Source organism: Sphaeramia orbicularis, chromosome 9 (assembly GCF_902148855.1).
Source record: "Sphaeramia orbicularis chromosome 9, fSphaOr1.1, whole genome shotgun sequence".
NCBI lineage: Eukaryota > Metazoa > Chordata > Actinopteri > Kurtiformes > Apogonidae > Sphaeramia > Sphaeramia orbicularis.
In genome coordinates, this window is record NC_043965.1 from 41682498 (window position 1) to 41701264 (window position 18767).

At 35.9% G+C, this 18767-nt stretch overlaps 1 protein-coding gene across 1 annotated transcript in view; it reads right to left on the reverse strand.

Moving 5' to 3' along the window:
* loxl2b (lysyl oxidase-like 2b) overlaps positions 1 to 18767 on the reverse strand; it is a 138907-nt gene that overhangs the window by 55329 nt on the left and 64811 nt on the right. The window contains exon 5 of the mRNA XM_030144137.1: positions 2502 to 2718. Coding sequence (XP_029999997.1) covers positions 2502 to 2718 — 217 coding nt within the window. The remainder of the gene's footprint in view (positions 1 to 2501; positions 2719 to 18767) is intronic.

Genomic DNA, 18767 nt, shown 5'->3' on the forward strand with positions numbered 1-18767 from the left:
GAAAATTTCATCAAAATCTGTCCATAACTTTTTGAGTTATGTTGCACACGAACGGACAAACAAACAAACAAACCCTGGCAAAAACATAACCTCCTTGGCGGAGGTAACTATGCTAAAAAAAAAGCATGTGAGTAAGCTGAAAAATAAAATTTGTTAAGAAATGTAAGTTCAATTTTATCAATATTATGCCTCGACTTATCATTTATACATGCGCATTACAGATCAGATCTACAAAGGCACAAAACATTTAGTAACAGGCAGAAAATAGTTAAAAATTGCACTTAATTTTCTACAGACTTTTCAGGTTATTCACATTTTATTGTTAAAGGATAGTTCCTTAATGTAAATATTTTCATAATTTTGTGTTTTTTGCACTAAATCAAAAGAAAAAATTGGTGTTATCATTATTTATAGGTTATTATAATATTATTTTTGAGTTTGATGCCCTAACTGGCACTTGCAAATTCATCATTCAATTCGGATTAGAAACTTTGGCGGGCCGATTTTGGCCCCCGGGCCGCATGTTTGACACCTGTGGCCTAAATGTACAAAAATAAATGATTCGTGCTGTTGCTAAAAAGGAGATGCTAAATTAAGTGGAGATTGCTCATTTGAATATTGCACCAACAATAACTATGATAAATTTACAGTTTCACGCTGGGGTGCCGATGGGGGGGGGGGCATGACAAATTCATGGGGCCCAGCATTTGTAGGGGGGCCATAGAGCAGCGGAGGCAGTCCAGTGGATACAGGTTAGAAGTTGTGAAAATTTCGTGTAAGATCTGATGTTTAACAGAGGCATAGAAATCGGGAGTCGGACGTTGAAGTTTCTGGCTAGCGTAAGTGACGTTATCTTACCCCCACCCCCTGACCCCACCCCTTCATCTGACAGATTGCCAAGATACAGAATTTACGAAGGGTTGTTGAGCCGCATTATGTAATAAATTCCCATTATGTAATAAGAACGTCACATCATCTTGTAATAAAGCCGCATTATGTAATAAACTGACGCATTTTGTAATAAACTACCTCAGTGCATTATGTAGTAAATTGTTTCGCATTATGTAGTAAGTTATTACAATTTGAGAAATTTATTACAAAATGCACTTGACACATTTTTATTTTCATCTTTAAACTGTGTGGTTAAAGTTCTGATTCCATTACCTGTAGCTCCTGTGACTAATTTCTTCTAAATTGCTCTGAAATTAAATTAATTTGGATTGTTATTACATAATGAACCATGTTATTACATTTTTTTAAAATAAAAATGTGTCAAGTGCATTTTGTAATAACTTTCTCAAATTGTAATAACTTACTACATAATGTGAAAAAATTTACTATATAATGCGCTGACGTCATATTTTTGGCCAAATTGTGACATCTGCACAAAATGAAGTAGCAGTGTTGAGAGAGTAAAGTAACACAGATATGACAATTTAGCCAAAAATATGACTTGAGTAATTATGTTATGAGGCTAACGATATATGTGCGTTCAGAAACAGTGTTGAGCAGCATCTCATTACAAATACAGTGGAATATTGCGGCATTGTTGAGCCGCATTATGTAATAAATTCCCATTATGTAATAAAAGTTCAAAATGTAATAAGAATGTCACGTCATCTTGTAATAAAGCCGCATTATGTAATAAACTGACGCATTTTGTAATAAACGACGTCAACACATTATATAAAAAAAAAATGTCACATTATGTAGTAAGTTATTACAGTTTGAGAAATTTATTACAAAATGCACTTGACACATTTTTATTTAAAAAAAAAAAAAAAATGTAATAACATGGTTCATTATGTATGTACCAAAGGTGTGATGGTTTAGCTCTTTTTTTATATCCAGAAATGCTGTTTACATTGTTAAAGACACTTGAGTCTTTGTTTTTGTTTTTTTTTTTTCAACTGGCATAGACACCTTATATTGATCAAAATATTTGAATTTGCCTTAAAAAGGTTCTGTTTAGAAATGAAGCCATTTATTGTTCAACATCAGCATTTTCTACTTTGTGTGTGCATGTTGGAGTGTGTGTACTAATTGCGAATGTAATGCTAATAGGTAGGCTATCATTAGCACTACTACAACTACTAATCTGCAGGGCTAGTTCAATTAAAGAGGGCAAAAAAATCTACTTGTGTGTCATTATTACGTAATGAACCATGTTATAACAATTTCCTGAAAATAAAAATGTGTCAAGTGCATTTTGTGATAAATTTCTCAAATTTTAATAACTTACTACATAATGCGAAAAAATTTACTACATAATGCATTGAGGTAGTTTATTACAAAATGCGTCAGTTTATTACATAATGCGGCTTTATTACAAGATGACGTGACGTTCTTATTACATTTTGAACTTTTATTACATAATGGGAGTTTATTACATAATGCGGCTAAACAGGTATATTTGCAACAAGGGATTAACAGTAACTAAACAAATCAGTAAAACTACTAAAACTATAACTAAATAAGTGACTTTTGTGTTGAGATTTTACCTCTTGTCTGAAGGCCTTCCTGAATCCAGACATGGGTGTCGGGGCGAAGGCTCTGCCAGGAACGCAGCTCACCACCACAGGCAACCCTCCAGCACAGGTCCCGTTGGACTTCCCTAACGCAGCCTGGCCCAGTTTACAGCTGGACAAATGGGCTTCATTACCAGTGCAGTTGACAGAGTAGTCCCAGTATGTGGGCTTTCTCCTGCGAGCAAACATCCTGGACAGATGGAGGAGAGGGGAAGGAGATAAGTCTTTGGGGAACGGACAGTCATTCATCAGCCAGGTATGTCAAACACAGAGGCGAAGGTGTTTAACAAATGAGACAACTACAAGCTGAGGCGAAAAATATCTACACATGACTAATTGGTTGAATAACTGTGTAATGTTCTAAGAGTCACTCATCCTCCAGTGTTAACTACTGCCGCAGTTACTCTCAGCTCAGCAAAGATATTTAGTACCAGTGTCCTTGTTGTGAACTTTACGTCCTCTTTTTATTGTGTTTGTCAACCTTTTTTGAACAAAGACCCACAAACGGTAACGTGAGCCTCCTGCCACCCCCCCAAGTCCTGAAAAAAAAAAAAAAATGGAACCGGGGGAGGGAAGGGGTGCCTCTATTACACGGCGGACCTCAATCTGTAAACCTGGGGTCAGGACCCCACGTGGGGTTGCCTGGAATTCAAATGGGGTTGCCTGAAATATCTAGCAATTAGACATAAAAAAAAAAAAAAGTAGTAGTAGTAAAAGTAGTAAAAAAACAAAAAATAAATAAATAAAACACAAAAAAATGACGAATAAAAATCTATGGTGAGTTGACAGAGACAATCCCAATCCATAAAAGACAAACTGTGAAGCTGAAACTGAAGCACTGTGGTTCTGTTTATCTGTCAAATGTTCATTGTGGTCAGTTTCAGATGCTGCAGCTCTTTCATAATTCATAGTTTGAGTTCTTGTTTGTTCAGTATTAATTGTCAGTCTTGTAAATCCAAGCCGGACTGACTGTACATATCCTGACCAAGGAAAATCAAATTCTCACTTTGTGCAGTAATCTACACCTGGTTTTACTGCCTCTGTCCATAATAATATACATTATATAGACTAAATGCTGTCTAAAATTAACATTTATTTGCAACATTGTATAGCAAACTATAAATGATCAAAAACAAATTAATTTTAGCAAAAAAATGTCTCCGGTTTGAATGTCTGGGGGGGCCAGAATTTTGTGACGTTAAAATGGGGTCACAAGCCAAAAAACGTTGGAAACCACTGCATTAAATCATTGACAGAAAAATTCCAGTTCTTTGAAACTGGAGCCTGTATTGGTCCCTCTGAACAACCCAAAAAAATATTTTTTTCAAATATCAATTTCCATGTATGAGTTTCAATTTTGTATCATATTTGATACATAGGGTCTCAATGCACAAATATTATTTTTGAACAAACAAAAACATAATATAACACAAACATGTCTAACACATTGGTAATTCCTTTTCAAAATTGTCAAAAGTTTTGCCTCCTTCCTCATTAATGACAGTCTTGTAGTGCCACTGGAAAGGCCTCTACATATCCTGACCAAGGAAAATCAAATTCTCACTTTGTGCTGTAATCTACACCTGGCTTTTCTGCCTCCGTCCATAATAATATACATTATATAGACTAAATGCTGTCTAAAATTAATGTTTATTTGCAACATTGTATAGCAAACTATAAATGATCAAAAACAAGTTAATTTTAGCAAAAAAATATTTCCGTTTTGAATGTAGTAGTAGTAGTAGTAGTAGTTTATTCAGTCATGACAACACCAAATATTGTACACAGTACTGACATTTCACGCAAAAGAAAGAAAAGAATCACAGAATCACAAAATCAAGAATCATGTGTTGAATAATGACTGAAAAGGTATAGGCAGAAGCAGACTGCTTATCAAGGCCTATTGTATATTACAACTTTTTAGGCTACCAACCTCCAAAGAAACAACAACAACAGATAATTAATCACATTTATAAGCTTCAAAAATAGCTTTACAAATCATTTTCTTAAAAACCAAAAAAGAATTACATGTTTTTAAATTTATGTTGGCATCATTACAAAATTTAACTCCAATAATGGACACACATATCCTTTTCATACCTTTTTTAGCTTTTTGTACAGTAAATTTGCAAACACCTCTGAGATTATATGGAATGTCCTGAATTGAAAAGAACCTCTGTATTGGGTCAGGGAGCATTTTTGATTTTGCTCTGAACATAATTTGCATTATTTTATAATAAAAGAGATCATAAAATTTCATCACATAAGAATTTAGAAAAAGTGGCTCCGTGTGAGCATAATAATCAGCCTTATTGATAATACGTATAGCTCGTTTTTGCAGTTTTATTATTGAATTTATGGTGGTTTTAAAGGTGGATCCCCACAATGCCACACAGTAAGTTATATAGGGAACAATCAATGAGTAATAGATTAAATGCAAGGCCTTGGAATTCAAAACATTTCTAGATTTATACAGAATTGCAAGTGATTTTGAGATTTTCCCTTTAATGTATTCAATGTGTTGTTTCCATGTTAGCTTTTGATCAACGACAACTCCATGGAATTTAGTCTCAGAAACTCTTTCAATATCAACATTACAAATTTTTAATTTAACATTACAATGTCTGGGGTCGCCAGAGTTTTGTGATGTTAAAATGGGGTCACGAGCCAAAAAAGGTTGAGAACCACTGCTATAATGTGATTCTATGTGGTACAACAGCAGAGGGAGGTAACGTAACAGAACACACTAATGCAGTGTTTCCATTACGTGGTATCGGCTCGACTCAACTCAGCCTTTTTGCGTTTTCATTACGAAAAAGGACCTGGGATCTGGTACCCGGTACTAGTTATCTGGTATGCCTCTATTATACTATTATATGACGGACCTCAATCCGTAAGCTGGGGAATCTGACCGACAGGTTGCTGACGCACCCCTTTCAGCTTTCTTGCTCCAAATGCCCCATGACAATGTGCCCCCCCCCCCCCCCCCCCCCCCCAATATTTTGACAATCCATCAAAATAACACTGTCTTATAATCTTCAGGTGCTTCATCAACTGATAGTTTACATTATAGCTCTGTTAGCTTAGCTCTGTTTTTAGACAGAAAACAGACACAGTAAAACCATCAAAAAAAACTCCATTTCGTGTTGCGTTTGTGTCGTCAATAGCTGCACTAAAAGATTCAATCCGATTCATTTTTATTTGTAGAGCCCTCTATCACAACAAAGTCACCTCACAGGGCTTTACAGAATAAGTCGACTATGAAAATAAGCAACAGTCAAATAAACAGTCGATGAAGCAAATGGATTAATGTCCCGGGTATCCCCCTGTCCAGAGACCCTCCTTCTCAGCAACGAAAAAAAAAGGAAAAAGATGTGTTTGACGCCAAGAAAAACAGAATCTACTATAAATACAATCTACAGTAAAACACACACTAAAATAAAAAACACTGAAACAAACCAACCGGAAGTCCAACCTTCTAACATACTGTACATCTGAAACTGTCCAAACAAACACAGAAAAGCACTGCCGTTGGTCCACACAGACACAAAAAGACATGGACCCACAACAACACACAACCTAAAAATACACAACCCCAGTGAGGGAAATAGACTTGTTGAATAAACAGTGAAACACGCACAGTTGTGTTTTTGTCTGACTTCCAATGTTTGGAATCCAGCAAACAAGGTCCGAACCAAGGTTATAATAGTTTTGGATTTTTCATTATAGTTTAGTTTTATTTAGTTTGGACTTTTTTTTCTCTAGTTCAGTTAGTTTTAATTCGTTTTTAGAGCAGGTTTGCTAGTTTTTATTAGTTTTTGTTTTTTTCTAAATGCTTAGTTTTAATTTAGTTTTAGTTTTAATTTTAGTTTTGTCGTCTCTTTTCTCTTCTCTGTCGTATTCAAATAAATCCCAGAAAGGACTCTGCTGCTTTCTCCCAACTTTAGTCTCCATGTTTCCAGGTAGAGTTGGGATCAGAAACCGACTATAAACGACAGGTGACGAGAAGTGACGGACCGTGAAGTATCATATGGTGGCGCTAGCTAAAATTGCTAGAGCAAAATTAATCGATTTCGTATCAATCCGACAATGACAAAGATGAAAACGAAGGGAATTTTATCCATAATATTCATAAATTTTAGTTTTGTAAGCTCACAATACAGTTTTAGTTAGTTATCATTTTTTTTCCTTTTAATTATAGTTTTTATTTATTTCAGTTAACGAAAATGTTTTTTCAATTCTAGTTTTCGTCATTTCGTTAGTTTTCGTTAACGATAATAACCTTGGTCAGAACTGTCACAGTTCAATTTGAACCGTGGATCAACAAACAGCGACTTAGTAAAGATAATAACATCCCATAATAACTTTATACCGTCATAAGCCTCATAATAAAACTCACCGATGTAGAAGAAAAACTGCGACTTCAGCATCAAACTCCATTCATTTCTAGCTTTTCTCTTTGACTCTTAACAGTTGTTTCTTAATGGTTCTCATCTCATTTGGTCATTTCCTGATGCGTTGGATGTGAATATATTCAGTTCATAGCTCTACAATCCAAAACACTGTCATCTTTATTCTTCTTCTAAACACTCTATTGATACTTTTAGGTCACTTTTTAATACTTGAAAGTAGAAATACTACATATAGCTCCTTTAATGTTAAGTACTATTACCTACTAGATAAAGACAGTGCAGTATTTAGCAGGTAATTTGTAATTTGTCTCCTTAAAGCACAGGTGTCAAACATGCGGCCCAGGGGCCAAATCCGGCCCACCAAAGGGTCCAGTCCGGCCCTTGGGATGAATTTGTGAAATACAAAAATTACACTAAGATATTAACAATCCTTTTAGTTCAGGTTCCACATTTAGACCAATTCAATCTCAAGAGGGCAGGATTCAGTAAAATACTATCATAATAACATATAAATAATGACAACTCCAAATTTTTCTGTTTGTAAATGTAAATATTTTTTATGTATTTACACTAAAACAAGCATAATTTTGTAAAACATGTGAATAACCTGAACAAATATGAACAACCTGAAATGCCTTAAGAGTTTGTTGTTTTTTTTTTCAATTTTAACAATATTCTGCCTGTTATGTGTATATTTTGTGTATTTGTAGATCCACTGTGATCTGTAAGTTACAGCGTACAAATGAAATAGTAAACTGAGGCAGAATATTGTTAAAATTACACTTATTTTTTCAGTTTGTTCATGTTATTCACCTCTTTTGAAAAGATAGTTTGTAGATGTAAACCTTTTCATAATGTAAATTTACTTTTTTGGCTCTAAAACAGAAAAAAGTTCGGAGTTGACATTATTTATATATTATTATGCTATTATTTTACTGGTTCGGCCCACTGCAGATCAAATTTAGCTGAACGTGGCCCCTGAACTAAAATGAGTTTGACACCCCTGCCTTAAAGTGTTTGATCAAAACAGCGGAAAAACAATCGTGAATGTAAATATCTCCATATATTCCTCAGCTCTAATCTGAGTATAACAGCTTGTAAACAGGCTGTCCAACTGTAAGACACCAGAATCTGTTAAATGTTCCTTTAAGCAACGCTAATGCATAAGCAGTTTTATTTTTATTTCATTAATTATTTCATCTTGTGTTCATTTTTATTAAGTTTCAGAGTCAGCTAGCGTTTTTTCCGGTTTTATCAGGATTTACAGAAGCTGACAAAGGCAGGAACGAATACAACTAATGAAACACTGTTTATTAAGTCTTAACTAAAGCCATGTTATCCTCATTACATCTATAGTCACAACCAGAATGAAGAGTCAAATTAAAATTTACCTGTAGCTTTATTATTTAGTTAGATACTTTTATTTTTCTTCGTCAATAAAGTTTTCTTTTTACCTGTTAGCCTTAGTTTTCGTTTGCTAAATTAACCCTGAACGGAACATATGGTTAAATCACTTATTTAATATTTGAGAATTTAATTAATCATCCTTTAATTGATATATTAATAGGTATATTAACTCAGTTAGATCAGACAATTATAATACACCACAAACCTTAGACAAATTACATTAGCATCCTGTATAATTAATAGCCAAAGTAAGAGGTTAGCTGACAGCTGTGGAGTTTTCAGCTTCCCATAATAACTCGAACAAACTGGGGTTAATTATGCTCCTTCAGGCCTGTCGAGGTGCTAATCTCTGTTTATTAGTTAACCTATATTATATAAAATGAGCCTCGTTAGGAGAGGGGCGCGTCATTACGTCTAATGTCTGAGGTCTGTTTAAAAAAAAAAAAAAAAGCTCCAGATAACATTTGTTTTCCATTTGGTGGCAGACGCTGCAAACTGGAGGCCATTCAGAGCTGGCGTTCTCCACCGTGACAAAGAACCAGATCTGTTATCTTCTTAAACACAGTCTGAACAGAGTCACTACTATCAGCTGTATCAGCACCGTGAGCCACATATGAACCAGTCATTTAATGAACCGCTGCTCCGGAGGCTGTGAAAGGTGACGTCTCAGCCAAAAATGTGATTATAATATGTGTGTTATCATTATGTTGTTCTGCACTACTGATGGTATTGATGCGTAGTAGTCCACACTGATATACCTTTAAGATATTACTACAGCGTAATGCCTCGACAAAGGAAGGTTAAGTGTCAAAAAGCAGTTTATAAAGTCACTTGGAAAGCTGTGTTACTACCTTTTGAATCTGCTTCACATAATTAACACATGCACCTTTAAGCCATTATAAACATTTGATCATAAACCTCTTCCCCTCTATTTATAACTGATTTATATGACTGTATTTAATGTTTTATTTCATGTTTTTTTATTCTAATCTGTATTTTACCTTTATGATTTGTATTATTACCATTCTTTGTTTTAATTTTTTCAATGTGCTGTAAATGCGGGTAACTTTTCAATGAGGGTAACAAGGGTGATAAATTATATATATTTATATCGTTGGCTTCCTGATAAAACCTGTTAAGTGATATTTTTAGTTGGGAATAAAAACCTGCTATCTCCCTTATTATAGCCTCAAATTTCAGTCTCCTGTGAAAGTTGTTTACATTGCATCATAACTACCAACATTAAACATTATATATATATATATATGTGTGTGTGTGTGTGTGTGTGAAGAGAGAGAGAGAGAGTATATTCAGCAAAATCAAAAGTACTGAAAAACGGCCAAAATAGACCACTAAGGGTTAATATTTGAATGTTTCTGCCAAGAAAAAAGGTGAATGACACGCACATCCAAAATTAGAGGTGTGCTGGATCCCAAAAAAGTAGAACGTGAGAAAAAATAAAGGAAGGTCCGCACAACCAGTGAGCTCCCAAAAGTGAGCTCACTGGTTGTGCGGACCTTCCTTTATTTTTTCTAATGTTTCTGCCAAGAGAAAGTGAATTGTGCCAATTATTTTATTTTGTTTTGTTGTTGTTTTTTCCAAAATACAACTTGGTTAAATTATTTCACTGTGTGTATAAATACTTTTTGAACATTTTGAGCACAATTTCAACAATACCGCAATAATAATGATAACCGTGATAATTTTGGTCCCAATAACCGTGATATGAAATTTTCATATCATTACATCCCTACTTTGCACATAGGTGCCTTTTAATAAATCAGATTTTAGTGCCACTCATTCTGTCATCACACCTCTTGACACCTTCTATATTTAATGGTTTTCCCCCAAAATGCCAAAAAAAACTAAAAAGAAACAACAAATCGAGTCAATAATTTGAAATAAACATACAAATAAAACTGCATTCATAACATTACATAAAAAAACATTACTATACTAGTGATTACATGTACTTCTTCACTACTGTCATTGTCATATGTCTCACTTTTATTGCTAATATTTTAATCAGGATAAAATAAAAGTGACGGCTACAGTCGAAGTATCCGACCAGAGACAGAGTCAGGATTGTGACGGCCCATAAAAGCACAGTGCATGTTTCATGAGTCTGCAGTGGAAGCAGGCTGACACGTAGATGGAAAGTTAAAGAGCCGCTGTGGTTACCTAAAGCAGGGGAAATTTTCAGGGTGGAACACAGTAAATTCAAGGTTAAACTGAGTGCTGGATGTTTTACGGCACGTCGTGATTAACCTGTGACCATTTGTCTGCAAGTTTCCTCACGTAAGCAACATTTAGATCCGTGGGCAGTCGCAAACACATTATGACAGCTTTGTGGAATGTGCAGATGGATGCGCAGGAGCCAGGGCTGGATCTCCGTCTATAAGGGCTTGTGGTGTCAAGTGTGTAATCTACACATGGTGCAGTGGCGATTTCTCACAGACTGCAAGGGAAGCTCGGTTTCCCCTAAAATTATGAAAATTAAATGGTTAAATATGTACGGTTGTGTTGACATTTCATTGACTACAAATGTGTTAGAACACGTTCATCTCACAGACGAGTTCGTTCAGAATCAGCTTTATCACAAATCAACGGACTCGATGTTGTTCACTTCTCATACATTCCCGTTGCGCTGTTTTCTCATTCGATCTCTGCTCAGTGCATTTGCCCGTAGATGCTCGGCGTCCATGCACTTCAATGGGACTGAGTGGAACAGTTTTTTTCATTGCCTCAAAACTGGACAGTAATGGGCTCTATGCACAACCCCACTACTTCCTGAACTTCAGGTGGGTCCTTTATTTCCTGTCTTTCATTATTGGACACACTGATTAATCCATGTGTGCCTAATCAATCAGTTGTCCCAACAAGTAGTAGACACACCTGGAGTAATCCGTTGTGCATAGAGCCCATTGGATAAATGCCACAATGTTGTCCTGCCCCCGGACGCTCGGCGTTTCTGGGGGTGAATAGAGCTGTGGGTGGAGCTCGGCCGGGCTGGACGCTGGGCTTCCACGTGCTGATTGGAGGATCAGTCGAAAGGCTGAATCCCATTTGATTGACAAGTGACAGAGTATAGCTCAAAATAGCTGCCAGAGTTCAGTTTAATACCGTCGTGCATTCTGCTGTGAAATTGAGAAAGAAACCACTACGAAATTACTTGTTCATTTCTTGTACTGTAAATAAAACACACTCATTGTACTTCCTTGTTTCAATTTAACATAATTTCAATGTTTTCTTGTTTACTTGGTACAATAAGGTCACTGACCATTTTCTTAAAATGGAATGGAGGGCCAAATTTATGTTTAATGAACTTGACTTTTTTTTTTTTTTTGTAAGCGGACAAAGAGCTTCCCCTGTCTGAAAGACGAGCAGTCGCCACTGGTTTACAGTAAATATAGCTGAAATGTACACTCCAGTGGTTTGTTTTCCTGCCTACTTGTTTTCCTGGCTGTACATTCCGGAGTGCATATTTGACAGGGTCAGAAAGAGATCAAAATAACCAAAAATTTTCAGTATCCCTTCATTGTTCCTTTTGCTGCCAAATGTCAAAACCTAAATGATTCCACACATACCAAAATAATAAGAAATCACAGGTCAGAGCCCTGAGGAACTGTCTATGAAATGTCATCATTTCAGTATCAGTTTGAGGTCTGAAAAGTATTCCAGCATATTATCGCATAATTTCCACAATTAGGCGAAGTCAAGGGAAGGTTAACATCTGGTCAAAAAAAAATTAATTACAATAATCTACACCAAACTTATATTTTTGGGTAGGTAATTAGTTATATTTTCAGGAAAATGTATTTTGAAATGAGAAAAAAATTTATGAAAAAAAATTTGAGGTGTTTTATGAGTGTGAATGTTTGGAAAGTGACATCATTCTGGGTTCATTTTATAAACTCTCATAAATAAACTAAATTTATTCAAAATACATTAGTATTTGACTATTGAATTACTTGTCATATTCTAAACACACTGTTTAAAATTAATAAATGCATATATTTATGCAAAATACATTTGAATATAATGTCAATAATATTTATATATTATAAATATTGTATTAAAAAAAGTTCATGATATTGATGATTGAAATAAAAAGTTTAATTTGATTTTTACTTTTGTTGTCCATCCGTGACGCTGCCATTTGTCAAAACTCTTCCTATTTAGGTGTGATAATTTTTTTTTTTCCTCTAACCAATTATTAGGTTGTAAAATAGAGGGCTTAAGGCACAGGTGTCAAACATGCGGCCCGGGGGCCTAATCTGGCCCACCAAAGGTTCCATTCCGGCCCGCGGGATGAAAGTGCAAAAATTAACCTGAACAGTCCAGGTTGTCAAAATCATTTTGGTTCAGGTTCCACATACAGACCAATGTGATCTCCAGTAAAAATGACAACACAATAACCCATAAATAATGACAACGACAAAATTTCTTTGTGAAAAATTCTGTGGAAAAAATTTAAGTGAAAAAAATGACATTACGCTGAAAATATTTACATTTACAAAACTATTCTTTCACCATAAAATGCAAATAAATACATAAATAAAAACAGATGAAAAACCCGAAATGTGCAATTTGAACAATATTCTGCCTGTTACTAAATGTTTTGTGCATTTATGGATCCACTGTGATCTGTAGTTGCGTTAATAATAAGAAATGGAATATTGTAGAAATTGTTTAAATTTTAGTTCCAAACTCCAAAATGTGAACAATATTCTGCCTGTTACCAAATGTTTATGTAACATTGTGTGTAAATGTACATGTATAAATAACAAGTTGGGGCATAATATTGTTAAAATTGTACTAATTTTTCAAATAAAATTTCTGTTTTTTCAGGTTATTCAACTGTTTTTTGTAAAATGTAAATATTTTCATAATTTAGTCGGGGTTTTTGTACTGAAACAAAAAGAAAAACTGGGATTTGTCATTATCTATAGGTTATTTAGTCATTATTTTTCTGCTCTGGCCCGCTTGAGATCAAATTGGGCTAAATATCTAACGGGCCTCCCAGCTTGTGTTGTCAAACCACTACAGATGGTCCAGAATACAGCAGCGCGTCTGGTCTTCAATCAGCCTAAAAGGGCACATGTCACCCCCTTACTCATTGAGTTACACTGGCTACCCATAGCTGCCCGCATCAAATTCAAATCTTTAATCCTAGCCTACAAAATTCTCAGTGGGTCTGCTCCTGTCTACTTAGGTGCACTAATAAAAGCTTATGTCGCCCCACGACCACTCCGCTTGTCTGGGGAACGTAGTCTGGTGGTCCCCAGACCTTGTACAAGACAATCCAGGCTCTTTTCATGGGTCGTTCCACGTTGGTGGAACGCTCTACCAAGTGCTACAAGAACAGAGTCATCCCTGCCTATCTTCAAGAAGCTCCTGAAGACCCAGCTCTTCCGAGAGCACCTCCTGTCCTAGCACTTTCAAACATTCCATTTTAAATATTCTAATAAGGTTTTTCCCAGGACAACCACAGATTCTTTCACGATTATCTCTGGACCTGCTGCGGTGGTCCGGCCTCTTCCCTGCCCTCATCATCACCACTCACTTATCCTCAACCGCCTCCATGTGTCTCCCCCTACTCCCCCCTTCTCCCCCTCTCCCCCAGTCCCTATCTCTATCGCTCTCTCTTTTTCCCCTTCTCTACTCTCTCTCTTTAACCCCAACTGGTCAAGGCAGACGTCCATCCTCCAGGAGTCTGGGTCTGCTCCAGGTTTCTGCTGTTAAAGGGAAGTTTTTCCTCGCCACTGTCACCAGTCACAAGTGTTTGCTCCTGGAGGATTCTGTTGGGTTTCTGTAGAATTGACTTAGAGTCTGGTTTTGACCAACTCTATATATAAAATGTCAAGAGATAACTTTTTTGTGATCTGGCGCTATATAAATAAAATTTGATTGATTGAGTGATTTAATTGGTTTTCCCCTGTAAGTCGCTTTGGAAAAAAGCGTCTGCCAAATGCGTAAACATAAACATAAACATAAACAAATATGGCCCCTGAACCAAAATGAGTTTGACACCCCTGGTTTAAGGTATACACTGAATACATTTTAGGATGAAAATGTCAAAGGAACTTCACTTTTGAGAACTTTGTAATTCTTGCAAAAAATGGGTGTAAATTTTTTGTCCATCTGTGACACAGTGTAGTTTTTGATATTTAAATATCTGAAACAAAGTTTTGCCCTTTGAGTATGTTTAAGTTGGCATTTAGACCTTTACATTTGTGAGTAATATTTGTCTGGTTCAAAAGTTCTGAATCAAAAAGCAGTGGGCTGTCCATCTGTGACGCCCTTGACCTCACTCTATTATGGACGCAGACTTCCATCAGTATCAGGGTTTTAGCTTCACTGAACTGACATGAGGTCCCGAACGGGGCCAAACCTGGTTCCACGTCTCTGAATTACTATGAGTGTCATATACTTGCAGTAGCTGGACGACATGTTTTCAACTGTTCTGACAATGACACCAAAGCTGCGTGTGAAATGTTGCCTTTGGGAGGCGTCACAGGAAAATAAAAACATGGACAAATAATATCCAACAGCAGTAACATTCCAAAAATATGACTTCACATACGGAGCAATACTTCATACTGTGCAGTGCTGGGAATTGTGCAATAAGGAATATTTCATGTTGTTACTGACGGAATGTGATTTGACATCTATGTTCTTCTATGTGGTTTTCACTTCGTAGTTTTAAAAGAGTTATTAGACTTTTCACTTAATTTATATGACTACTTTTATTACAGTAATTATACAGCAAATATAATGATGATAATAATAATAATAATAATAATAATAATAATAATAATAATAATAATAATAATAACAGTTTTTATAGTTAAAGAGAACATTGATTTTCAGCTTCATTGTATACAATGATGGTAAGGATTCAATGTATTCTATTCTATTCTATTCTATTCTTAAAAAAAAAATATTCTGTTCTCTTCTATTATTCTATTCTATTCTATTCTATTCTATTCTATTCTATTCTATTCTAGTACATTCCAGTATATTTTATTCTAGTATATTCCAATACATTCTATTCTATTCTATTCTATTCTACTCTGTTCAATACAATTCAATTCAATTCTATTCTATTCTATTCTATTCTATTCTATTCTATTCTATTCTATTCTATTCTATTCTAGTCTAGTCTGTTCTATTCTATTCTATTCTACTCTGTTCTATTCTATTCTACTCAGTTCAATACAATTCAATTCAATTCTATTCTATTCTATTCTATTCTATTCTATTCTATTCTAGTCTAGTCTAGTCTGTTCTATTCTATTCTATTCTATTCTATTCTATTCTATTCTATAACTGTTCTGTTCCATTCTATTCTATTGTAGTTTGTTTCTTCAGTGAAAATAAAAACAAATTAATATAAACACAGTCAGGACGTGTATCTCCATCCCTGTAGCCTGATGCAGTACAGATGTTTACAGATGCAAATGGATTAACAAGTATACCAGTATAATCTGATTCTACATCATTTGACTAAACATAACACAACGGGAAAAAAAAAAAAAAAGTACATATGACACCTCGAAGTTTAACGTGGTACAGACAGTTGGATTTTATATCTTTGGTTCCATCCAAAATGGTTATTACGTCACATAATTGTTTCTCTAGCATTGCAACTCTTTTGTTTTTTTCCTTCTAAAAACAACCTTAAAAATACCAAATCCATGCAATCCGTGCAATGAAAAATGGTAAAATGAGTAATAGAAGCACCGGTTGTATCCGAAACAATTTTATTATAATTAGATGGACATGTTTTTGTCTTGTGGCCTTCATCAGTGTAATCATTAAACACATTACTACTATTTAAAAGAGGCATGTATGGGAGTGTTTTATATTTTGAAAGTATTAAAGGTAAAATTTAAGCTGATCTCACATTAAAAGCCGTCATTCTTTCTTGTTCTGTCTTCACTTCCACTTTTATTACACACCTCAGCGACAGCCTAACGCTTTATTTATACTCATGTGAGACTTGGCTGCGAGACTTGGCAAGAAAGTGACAGCAGAGGAGTGAGAGATGCTTCAAAGAGGAGAAATCAATCTACCAGGAACAAGACTGGATGGTGTTTACTAAAACAGTGAAGCGTCGCGTCGGATGATGACACATGTAGAGCGTTTGCTACTGCGTTCACTCGTCTCATATCATCTTTACGCCGTTACAAAGCTTACATCTGACTGTACTGACATGAAAAGTGTGCGATTCTATGACTAGTACCAAGAGTTACAGCCCACCCACTCCAGAATGGGATGCTAAGTCTGCTCTGTGTTGCAAACAGAGACCAAAGAGTGGATAAAAGAGCCCTTTCACTTCATATCTAAACAGTTTATCAGCTGAGGTACTGAAACAGGCTGGAAACATGAGTCGAATAGAGGATACAGGGTGGGGAAGCAAAATTTACAATGAACATTTAGTTGTTTTTTTCTCAGCAGGCACTACATCAATTGTTTTGAAACCAAACATATAATGATGTCATAATCATACCTAACACTATTATCCATACCTTTTCAGCAGGGACGTGCACAGGATTATAGAGGGGCAGGGGCTCAAAGTCACAAAAGTGCAGTATGTGTGCGCCAAATTTTTTTCAGGCCTTAATAACACAATATGTGGCTTAATGTAAAATTAATAAAGTAGCCATAGATAACAACAACAACATAGCTGTGTATATTGTGTAGCTGTGAGTGATGCAGTCGCTGTTTCTCTTGTGTCATCAAATTATTGTCAAAATGTGTCATAATACTGAGGTTTGGAGGACACGCGATTCAGCTGCAATTCTAAAAAGCAATAAAACATTGGCTTTTTATCAGGCTATATATTGTTGAAGATAAAGATTGTACCACATGAACATTCAACTGTGAAACGCTGACAAAAATATAGAAATAAATACTAGAAAAACAGTCCTGTTTAGTCTGTAGTTCAGCCTGCATGCCTACAGGACTGCAGTCAACATGTTGATCTACATGATTTGTTGTTGTTGTTGTTGTTGATAGCTAACATAGCCTGAGACCTGAGATTAGCTACACAATAAACTAGAACAATTTCCCGACTCCCCAAAACCGAGTCATAACTTCCAAACTGGTAAGCTAAGGCGAATATGATATTTTTCCCAAGGTGCACATTAACACAGCTTTCATTTTTAAAAAAGTAGTCCAGGCTACACATTAAACAGTCCTACTGTGACTGCTGTTGGAGTTTTCTGTTTCTACTGGAGAAACAGTCACAGCAGCAAAGGCACAATGAACTGAATATCTGGAAACAAATGTAAATTGTCAGTAAAATCAAGTGGAGTGAATGATTCCTCCTGTTTCCGATTCAATACATTCAAGTAATTTTAGAGAGGGGGGGCTTGATAAGTTACAAAGGTTGAAGTCAATCCACTGTCCTGTCTGATCTGTGCAGGGACTACACAGTGGACATGTGACCAAGGCTTCTCTCTCTCTCTCCTCTCTCTCTCTCTCTCTCTCTCTCTCTCTCTCTCTCTCTCTCTCTCTCTCTCTCTCTCTCTCTCTCTCTCTCTCTCTCTCTCTCTCTCTCTCTCTCTCTCTCTCTCTCTCTCTCTCTCTCTCCTCTCTCTCTCTCTCTCTCTCTCTCTCTCTCTCTCTCTCTCTCTGCATGTGCGCGTGCAGCATAGGGAAGCCCCGCCCTTCAGTCAGAGACAGTGGACAGAGAAGCGTCATCAGACTCAACACACGTACGCACTATAACAAGGAAATGCGTACGGTAGATAACCGTGGCGTTTTTATACAGCTGTTTTCTTTTAAAAGTAAAAAGGGCACTTTTTCTACGATGCAAAAAGGGCAGGGGCTCAAGCCCTCTTTGGGCCCTATGTATGCACGTGCCTGCTTTTCAGAAACTTTTGCCAATATGAGTAATCAGGAAAGCAAACGTCAAAGAGTGTGTGATTTGCTGAATGCACTCGTCACACCAAAGGAGATTTCAAAAATAGTTGGAGTGTCCATAAAGACTGTTTATAATGGAAAGAAGAGAATGACTATGAGCAAAACTATTACGAGAAAGTCTGGAAGTGGAGGAAGCAACAAAAAAACGTACCGAAGCTTTTATTAAAGCTCTCAAATCCAAAATCCTAAAGAATCCAACCAAATCCATGAGAAAAATGGCAATTGAACTTGAGGTAGACAACAAGAGCGTTAGAAATGCAGTAAAATATGATTTGAAGTTAAAATCTTACACAAGAACACCAAAACACTTGTTGACAACAGCAACAAATCCAACTTTAGCAATTTTTGGGAATCATGTTTATGGCCGCCTTCTAGCCCAGATCTAAACCCTCTGGATTCTGCTATTTGGGGCGTTTTAGAACATGCTACCAATAGAACATCACACAGGAATGTCGACTTTCTTAAAGATACTATTAAAGAAGAATGG